Consider the following 9,978-nt stretch of genomic DNA (forward strand, 5'->3'; position numbering starts at 1 on the left):
TTCGATTACTTATCCTGGCACCGCTATTCTGCTGCCTTTTCAGTCCAAATTCAGCAAGCCTAGAGAGAGTAGGATCCTCTTTTACCTTGAAGAAAAAAAAGAAAATTATATACCTTTGCTTTTTTTTGATCTGATCAAGCCGATTGACTTCTGGTGAGCTTTTTGAACTTCCTCTTAGGGTCGCTCTGTTATGGCCGGGCAGCCACTATGATAGCTACCCAGTTCTTCCAAGGAGCTGCGGGCAAACCCTGCCCTACAAGACAGTGGCGATCTGTCTCTAGGGTTCCAGGAGACCCCTGTTCTGTGGTCAGATCTTCCGGTCTCCAACAAAGAAAACAAAGGTCCGGGCACAGAGTTCTGTTCCCTGCCTCCTGTCACAGAGTCATCCCAAACCGGAAGTCTTTAAATGGATTTTTAAATTGAATTGGACTTTAAATTGATTTTAAATTGAACTTTATTATAAGAGAATGTAATGAAATTTTTAGGAACAAATTGTTTTAATGGAGGAGGATCTAATTAAAGATTTAGATTTTAATTGAGCTGAATTGAATGTTTAACTAAGATATCTGAGATTTTTTTAAAAATCTTTTCTTGGGGGAAATAATGAAATTACTGTTAAAAGAGAAATTGAAAATGGTTAGGTTTGATAGGGTTGTTTAGCTTTAATTATTAATGTAAAGATTAAGATTTTAAGTGAGTTGCATATGAAATAATGATCAATTAAGTTACCTTTTGAGACACATAAAATTATTTTGATGGGGACATTATTAGGATAATGAAATAATACTATTGAATATGAAATTGAATTGAAAATGTTTAGGTTTGCTTAGGTTTGGTAGGATGATTAATATTAATGATCAAGGTGTAATGATTAATTTGGTTAATGTTGTCGATTCAAATATATAGATGAGAAAGACTATGGAATAATATAAGTAAATGAACTATAAGCAGATAAACTATGTAAAAAGCAAAAGCATGGAAATAGAAAATATTTTTAATAATATTTGCTGATATTTGCTTTTTTAAAAGTTAAAGAAAAGGGAATAATGATATACTAGAAATGTTGACTATATTTTTAATATAGAATATTAAATATTAAATATGGAATATGATTATTAAATTTAATTTAATTACCTTATTTTTCCCCTCTTTTTTCTTTTTCTTTTTTTCAGAATGGAATATGTTGATTTTATTGGATTGAAAGTGTTATAATTAGAGTAGGGCAGATTCCTTTACAGTGACCTCTTTTTTTCTAGAATAGGATATGAGGATGGATTGAAAGTGTTATAATTAGTACAGGGAAGATGATTATACTTGCCATACAGTGACTTTTTTCTCTTTGTAGAAAAGGGTAGGATGATGCTATTGGATTAAAAGTGTTATGGATTGAAAGCTTTATAACCAGAACAGCATATGATGAATGCATGGAGTATTTAGTTTTGTTTTTATTCTCCCTTTTTCTTATCTTTTTCCTTATTTTTTTTTCTTATTTTTCCCTGCTATTTGCTAATTTTCTTCAATCTTTATTACTATTCTGTATTTCTATTCATGAAAGGGAATTATTTTTAATTAGGTTCTTTTTTAATTTGGTTTATTAATTTGGTGATATTTGGGGTATACTATATGGTGGGTTCTCCTTTTTTGTCCCCTCTATATATATTTTAGCTAATTTTTTTTAGTAATGGTTGGTTTCAATTTAAATTCCATGTTGGAGATAATTGGAAATATTTGCTCCTTTTCTTTTCCTTTAAGGCTCTTTTTTCTTTTTTCTTTTATTTTAAAGGGCATTGATTATGGAAGAGGGTTTAAAGCATATATGAAAATTTATATGGAGGAGATTTTTGAGAAAATTGAAACATTTTGATCTAATTAATTTGATGTGATTAAGAATAGTAATAGCCTAAAATGTATACAGTTTTTTACTTTTTTTATCATTTGACGAATTGGAATAGTTATTTTCTGGTCCAGATGTAAAATTGTAAGGAGGTGACACTGGTTAATCTGTGTATACCGAAACTGCAAAAATAATATATTGTAAATTAATTTGAAATTAATGGTATCTTCTTCTTTTTTTGTACCTGTGATTGGAGAAGGAAAATTAAAAAAAAATAACCCAGATGTGCCGCGAAGGCTGCCAACACCTGAGTGAACCATCTGGGGGCTGAGGATAGTCCAAAGGGAAGGGCTCGATACTAATAATAGACGCCCCTGCTGGAAACCGGGATGGAGATAAGCCACTGTTAGATCAATCGAGGCTAGGTCGCCTCTCCATACGCATGCCAAGATGGACTGAAGTGAGTGCTTCTTGAAGCATCGGTATCTGATATAATGGTTCAATCTCTTGAGGTCGAGAATGGCTCTCCACCTCCCCAAAGATTTTGGAACCAAGAAAAGGATGGAATAAAATCCTGATCCAGCACCCACTGGATGGTACTAATCTGAAGCAAATGGGCAATGGCCTCATTTATGAGGCGCCTCTTGGAAGAGTTGTTAGACATTGGGCACCGAATGAAGAATTTTGGGGGAGTAGAAAGAAATTCTAGGGAAAGGCCAAATTTGACCGTCTCCCTGACCTATGCATCAGACGTAGTTTCCTCCCTTCGGTGGTCCACAAAGAAACAAGCAACCACCAATGGGAGGAACCAGAAAGAGTCACTTGGACCCTTTGCCCCGAAAGTAACAGTCCTGAAAAAACCTCTGCCTCCCCCTGTACTGATTTTGCTGTCTAGGAGGGGTGGGAGCCTGGACCGGAAGACGATATTGTCTCTTTGGGAGAGAAGGCCGAGTGTTACTTCTGCGAGTTGTAGTTGGCAGGATCTTTCATTTATCCTTGTCCTCCATCAGAATGGGATCCAAGACTGCGCTGAACAAGTTTTGTCCATCAAATGGTGCTGTAGCAAGCTTCCACTTGTGCTTAGCATCGGCCTACCAGGGCCATAGCCAATGTAACCTGCGTTTTACAACAGAAGAGGCCATAATACTTGAAACAAACCTAGCAGTTTGCAAGGAGCTGTCCACTGTGAAGCGAGCAGCTGCCAGCATTTTGGCTATGTCCTGATGTGATCTGGTATCTGCATCCGGGATCCTCTCCTGCAAATCCCTCAACCAGGTTAAGTTGGCCCTATAGAAGAATGAAGCCAAAGTGGCTGTTCTTACCACCCAGGCTCCCAATTGATGGTTCTTGACCAGGATCTGCTCCAGCTTCTTGTCCTCCAGCCGCAACAGTTCTGAAGCATCACCGGGGAGATTAGTAGGAGATAGGAGAGCCGTAATCAGAGCATTTACTGTAGGTGGATTGAGAGTGGGGGATAACTCTGGCCCAACATTTAAAAAATTTCTATAATTGGCCGAGGGCAGAGGCCTGAGGAGGAGGATTGCCACTGCCCATGAACCGCTTTAATATCAGATCCAAGGGTAGAAGGAGCTGCAGCAGCAATGTTAGCAGCATTCCGATGTTAAAATAATAAGGAGCAGAAAAGGGTCGGATGAAAAAGGCCCACTGTGGACAGGGGCTCCAAAGTGATAACCTCATCCTCCTCAATGGGGTTCCTGAATTCTGCTGCATAGGCCATCTGGGGCTGTGACTGCCAAGCCTGATTTTGTGGTTGACCTGCCAGGCCCACCAGCACATTGAGTTGAGGGGGAGCAGCAGTAGGAGCTTGGAGTCCCCTTATGAACTGCATACACTGTGCAACACTCTGATTAAAATGGCCACCGGCCATTGAGGAGGCAATAAAAAACCTTGCCAAATCCTTAGCTCTCTTTTTTTTTTAAGCGCCACAACAAGGAGCCGAAACTCCCCTTAAGACAACAAAAACAATGTCCTTTAGATTCAGCTTCGCCACTACACACAATAAGAACCCAGGCTCCAGCTGAGATGAGAGCCCTCCGGGGCGAGCGAGCATCCTACTACAAGCCAAAAATAGCACAATAGGTGAAAGTTAGAAGCCGACATACCATGCTGGCGCTGGGCCGATCAGATGGTGAGCAGGGAGGAAACCACCAATTTAACAGCCGGGCGCCATAAGAAAGCTGAAAATAAGAGGATCGGGAGGATTTCACTGCTCCAGCGACTCCATTTGCCGGAAAAACACCTCAGGGAAGGACTAGGAGGGCACAGGAAGCTGAAACCTCCCTGTCCGGCTGCTCCCGGCTCTCAGCTCTGAGCGGCTGACTGGCCCATGGCCAGGCAAGCACGGAAGGACGAGCCTTCCCTCACCCCAGATTGCCTTTCCCTGAGACAGTGGCTGACGGGGAGAAACAATTTTTTTTTAAAAAAAAAACTGGTAATACAGAAGTCTGACAATTTGGCAAGAAGAGAGAGAGAGGAGATAGCAGTATCAGCAATAGGTTGACCAACACATCCTGCCTTTGTTGAGGACTGAGCAAAAAAGCAGAGTGATTGACAGACTGGATTCTTTTGTCAACCCACACTGACTGTCTCCACCCTCTCTGGAGAATGGAATGGCAAAGATGGGTCTCTAGCTATGGGGAAGGCCAAATGGGACCAAGAAGTGGCATCCTCCTTTCAGCTTCTTTCTCCACTTTAATGTTTATCCCACAGAAAGCGGGAGAAATTTGTTGCTGAGGCTATGCAGAATGAAGGTTTTCCTGCCAAATGGTCCCTCTGGTACGATTCAATTTGGTGAAGGGTCGCTCTAGAAAGAGTGTAGAGAAGGAGAACAAAAGTGATGAGGAGATAACAGGCTAAAATATATAAAGAATGGTTGCTGGAATTAGTTAGTCTAATTTAATAAAAAAGAAGGACTAGGGGTAACATAGCAATGTTCCAGTATATCAGGATTGCCACAACAAAGGAGGAGTCAAGCTATTCTCCAAAGTACCTGAGAGCAGAACAAGAAGCAATGGGTGGAAACTAATCAAGAAAAAAAGCAACCTAGAACTGAAGAGAAATTTCCTGACAGTTAGAACAATTAATCAGTAGACCAACTTGCCTCCAGAAGTTGTGAATGCTCCAATGCTGGAAGTTTTTAAGAAGGGAATGGAGTACCATTTGTCTGAAATGGTACAGAGTTTCCTTCCTGAGTAGGTGGTTGAATTAGAAGACTCCAAGGTCTCTTTCAACTCTGTTATTCTGTTCATTATTCTGATTATATGACAGGATTCTGAAGAAGCTGGCAGACGTGATCTCAGAACCATATCTTTCAAAGATTCTGGAGCACTAGAGAACTATCAAAGGACTGGAAAAAAGCTGATGTGGTTCCCATTTTTAAAAAAAGGGGGGGACAAATCCAGGAAACTACAAACAATCAGCTTGACATCAATACCTGGGAAAATTCTGAAAAAGATAATCAAGCAACAGATTCGCAAACATATAGAAGCAAGATCCAGCTGGAACTCGACATTCTTGAACACTGGGTCTTACCTAAAAAAATGAAAGTTAATACAGAAAAAAAGTAAGGTTTTACACTTAGGCAAGAAAAACTAACCAGATACAGACTAGTTGAAATTTGGCTCAATAGTAGTAACTGGCACAAAGCAATGTTTGGAAACTAATCAAGGGGGGAAGCAACCTAGAACTAAGGAGAAATTTCTTGATGGTGAAAACAATAAACCAATGGAATGGCTTGCCTTCAGAAGATATGAGGCTTTTTAAAAGATTGTCTGAAATGGTATAGGGCAGATATGGTGAATCTTTTTTTCCTTGGGTGCCAAAATATTGCATGTGCACGTTATTGCATTTGTGGGTGTGCCCACTCCCATGAATTTTTAATTCTTAACAGTAAAAACAGTTTAACAGAGGAACCGATTATCCAGAGGAGACTCCAAGAGGTTGGATTTAATTATTTAAATAGTCTTTTAAAATTTATCATTGAATTATGGCAGTTTTATCAGTCTATCAGTTTTTTATATGAATATTTGAACCATAAAATGTGAACTATAAATTAAAATCCACCGATAGATACCATCCTATATCTACAGTAGGTACTGCCATCATTATAGGGCTAAACATCAAAACATAATTCCCTATCTTGGAGCAGAACTTTAAAAGATAGAAGTCTAGAAATACTAGACGCATCAGATTTAATTTTGTCTATCACAGGATGATAACAGTGTTTAGAATTCCCCAAAACATAAATGATATATCGGGCAGTTCCAAAATACAAGTCTCCTGTTCCAGACCTGCCATCCTAATCGTAGAGACAATAATTCTATTCTCTGAAGCTGGGCCTTTATTCTAATCCAGTGATGGCGAACCTATGACACGCGTGTCAGCACTGACACGCGTAGCCATTTTAGGTGACACGCGGGAGAGCAGAGCGCAGGCTCGCCCACACGCTGCCTTTGGCAGCACAAGCATACCTGTCCGGCCAGGGGAAGAATCGCCCCGGCCGGACGTCAGTTTCAGCTGGGGCGGCCCGAGAACACCGCCTCCTAGCTGGGCGCGTCTGCGCAGAGCGCAGGCTCGCCGACACGCTGCCTTTGGCAGCACAGGCATGCCTGTCCGGCCGGGGGAAGAATCGCCCCGGCCGGACTTCAGTTTCAGCTGGGGGGGCCCGAGAACACCGCCTCCCAGCTGGGCGCGCGCATGCCTGTCCGGCCGGGGGAAGAATCGCCCCGGCCGGACGTCAGTTTCAGCTGGGGCGGGGCGAGAACACCGCCTCCTAGCTGGGCGCGTCTGCGCAGAGCGCAGGCTCGCCCACACGCTGCCTTTGGCAGCACAGGCATGCCTGTTCGGCCGGGGGAAGAATCACCCCAGCCGGACGTTTCAGCTGGTGGGAGGGTGGCGGCAGCGGGCAGTACCCGTGGGGAGGCGCCAGGGTGGTCAGCTGTGAGGCGGAGCTCCGGAACAGAGGCACCGACGCCGGGGGCTGGACATGCTGGAATTGCGTGCCTGGCACTTACCTGCTGGCTGGGCTGGGACGGAGGCTCCAGCCCCACGTCCATGCCCAGCGCAATGCCAGCATGTACGGCGTCTAGCAACATGTCTAGCCGCCGCCGTCGGTGCCTCGGTTCCGGAGCTCTGCCTCACAGCTGATCACCCTGCTGCCGCTGCTGAGAGAAAAAGAGAAGGAGAGGGGGGAGAGAAAGAGATAGCAAGAGCGGGACAGAGAAAGAGAGAGTGGGGATAGCAACAGAGGGAGAGAGAAAGAGAGAGGGGGGAGAGAGAGAGAAAGAAAGATAGCAAGAGAGGGAGAGAGGGAGAGGGGGTTAGCAAGAGAGGGAGAGAGAGAAAGAGAGAGGGGGATAGCAACAGAGGGAGAGAGAGAAAGAGAGAGGGGGAGAGAGAGAGAAAGAGAGAGGGAGAGGGGAGGAGAGAAAGAGAAAGAGAGAGATTGCAAGAGAGGGAGAGAGAAAGAGAGGGAGAGGGGGGAGAGAAAGAGATAGCAAGAGAGGGAGAGAGGGGGTTAGCAAGAGAGGGAGAGAGAGAAAGAGAGAGGGGGGATAGCAACAGAGGGAGAGAGAGAAAGAGAGAGAGGGGAGAGAGAGAGAAAGGGAGAGGGAGAGGGGGGAGAGAAAGAGAAAGAAAGATAGCAAGAGAGGGAGAGAGAGGGAGGGGGGAAGAGAAAGAGATAGCAAGAGAGGGAGAGAGGGAGATAGCAAGAGAGGGACAGAGAGAAAGAGAGAGGGGGGATTGCAACAGAGAGAGAGAGAGAAAGAGAGGGGGGAGAGAGAGAGAGAAAGAGAGAGGGAGGGGGGAGAGAAAGAGAAAGAAAGAGATTGCAAGAGAGGGAGAGAGAAAGAGAGGGGGAGGGGGAGAGCAAGAGATAGCAAGAGAGGGAGAGAGGGAGAGAGGGGGTTAGCAAGAGAGGGGGAGAGAGAAAGAGAGAGGGGGATAGCAACAGAGGGAGAGAGAGAAAGAGAGAGGGGAGAGAGAGAGAGAGAGAGAAAGAGAGAGGGAGAGAGGGGAGAGAAAGAGAAAGAAAGAGATTGCAAAAGAGGGAGAGAGAAAGAGAGGGAGAGGGGGAGAGAAAGAGATAGCAAGAGAGGGAGAGAGGAAGAGAGGGGGTTAGCAAGAGAGGGAGAGAGAAAGAGAGAGGGGGGATAGCAACAGAGGGAGAGAGAGAAAGAGAGAGGGAGAGAGGGGGGAAAGAAAGAGAGAAAGAGATAGCAAGAGAGGGAGAGAGAGAAAGAGAGAGGGAGAGAGGGGGGAAAGAAAGAGAGAAAGAGATAGCAAGAGAGGGAGAGAGAGAAAGAGAGAGGGAGAGGGGGGAGAGAAAGAGAGAGAAAGAGATAGCAAGAGAGGGAGAGAGAGAGAAAGAGATAGTAAGAGAAGGAGAGAGAGGGGGAGAGAAAGAGAGAAAGCAAAAAAAAGAGAGAGAAAGAGAGATAGCAAGAGAGAAAGAGAGGGAGAGAGAGGGGGAGAGAGAAAGAGAGAAAGACAGCAAGAGAGAGAGAGAGAGAAAGAGAGAGAGAGAAAGAGGGGGGAAGGAGGGTGAGGGAAAGACATTGAGGGAGGGAAGGAGGGAGAGAGAAGGAGGGCAAAAAAGGGAGGAAGGAAGGGAGAAACAAAGAAAGATGGATAGAGAGGGGGAAAGAAAGAGGAAGGAAGGGAGAGAGAATGAGGGAGAGAGAGAAATAGAGCGAAAGGGAGGAAGAGATATTTTTTTGACCAAACTTTTTTTGCCCCCCCCCCCCACCGCTCAATGTTCCCCAGGATTTTGTAAATTTGAATAATGTGCCGCGGCTCAAAAAAGGTTGGGAAACACTGATTTAAACTATAAATATCACAAAATTATGTTTTTTTCTCAAGGTGACACACCACCCGAGTTATGCTTGGTTTTTTGGCGAATTTTGACACACCAAGCTCAAAAGGTTGCCCATCACTGTTCTAATCTGTCCAGTACTCTCTTTTCTATATAGTAGTCTATGCTCAGGATTATTCCCTAAACCCTGTTTTTTAATCCAAGGAAAATAAACAGAATAGTACATTTAACAGGAAACTGAAAAAATCTGTATACCATTATCATGGTACACATTAAATTTTAAAATAATAAGCATAATAAAATATTTATATTCCATTCCTGTTGGAGGATCCACTTTTTGGTTTTCTTTTGTGTGTGTATATATATTTGCTGCTTGTTTTAATTAGTACAGTACAAGTATGTTAATAGCATTTCTGATTTTCCATTCCCCGATTTAGGTCTTCTGATAACTCCAATCCAGCTCCGATCCGTGTCCTTTATTTTAAGAATTTCACCGAAGATATGTACCGTAAATGAATAGACAGCACTTTGAGAAAAAAAATCGAAGTGGAAATATTCAAATTCCAAGAAATTTTATGTTAAACTCCGTTTTAATTGATATCTGAGATAACACACATAATTCGACTAACATCCTTCTTTTTTTTTAAAGCCGTTATCAGCAAATTCCTTCAAACTTCAGCCAAACCACCCCTCCCTCACCCCCTGCAACCCCCCAGTTAATTAGCGGGTTGGTTGAAAGGGTTCCAAATTAATAGCTGTCCAGCCTACCATTCAAATGTTCCCGGAGCCTTTACTCACCAGTCAGGCCTGGGAGGAACAAGAGTAACACGGGGACGATTAACAGATCTCCCTGACTTCGTCCATTCTCCCGCTGGGAACGAACCCCTCCAGACGCCATAGTTCGTTCTCTGCGGCCCGCCCCATCCGCCAGCCACCCGGGCGCCTTTTCATTGGCCGACGGACCCCTCCACTCCCGACCAATTGTTCTGTCTGAGAGAGGATGGAAGTCTATGAGGGAGGGACCCCTTAAGAATCTCTGTTTTACGAAATTCTTAGTAATCGGGATATTGGCAGGCTCCTTTTTTGCGAATTTTATATAAAACGTATAAGTTTATATAACTTTTATATAACTTTAAGGTTATGAAGTCTTTTATATCAAGTAATTAATTTATCTAGTAAAGTATAACTTATTGCCGCTCCATTTCTTCCCTGGAAGGAAATTATAATTCCCATATGTATAATTATTCTAATAATTAGATGAAGAAAAGTGAAGGAGTGACACAGGTACACACAAACCATTTAGAAAAAT

At 43.3% G+C, this 9,978-nt stretch overlaps 1 protein-coding gene across 8 annotated transcripts in view; it reads right to left on the reverse strand.

The window, feature by feature from the left end:
- RECK (reversion inducing cysteine rich protein with kazal motifs) overlaps positions 1-9,587 on the reverse strand; it is a 307,670-nt gene extending 298,083 nt beyond the window's left edge. For 6 of the 8 annotated variants that reach the window (XM_070727797.1, XM_070727793.1, XM_070727798.1 and 3 more), the window contains exon 1: positions 9,468-9,587. In XM_070727797.1, the coding sequence (XP_070583898.1) occupies positions 9,468-9,567 (100 nt within the window). In that variant the 5' untranslated portion in view covers positions 9,568-9,587. Of the gene's footprint in view, positions 1-9,437 lie in introns of all 8 variants that reach the window. The other 2 variants (XM_070727794.1, XM_070727795.1) reach the window with 2 other exon arrangements.
- Positions 9,588-9,978: the final 391 nt, after the last annotated feature.

Source organism: Erythrolamprus reginae, chromosome Z, assembly GCF_031021105.1.
Source record: "Erythrolamprus reginae isolate rEryReg1 chromosome Z, rEryReg1.hap1, whole genome shotgun sequence".
In the NCBI taxonomy this organism is placed as follows: Eukaryota; Metazoa; Chordata; class Lepidosauria; order Squamata; family Dipsadidae; genus Erythrolamprus; species Erythrolamprus reginae.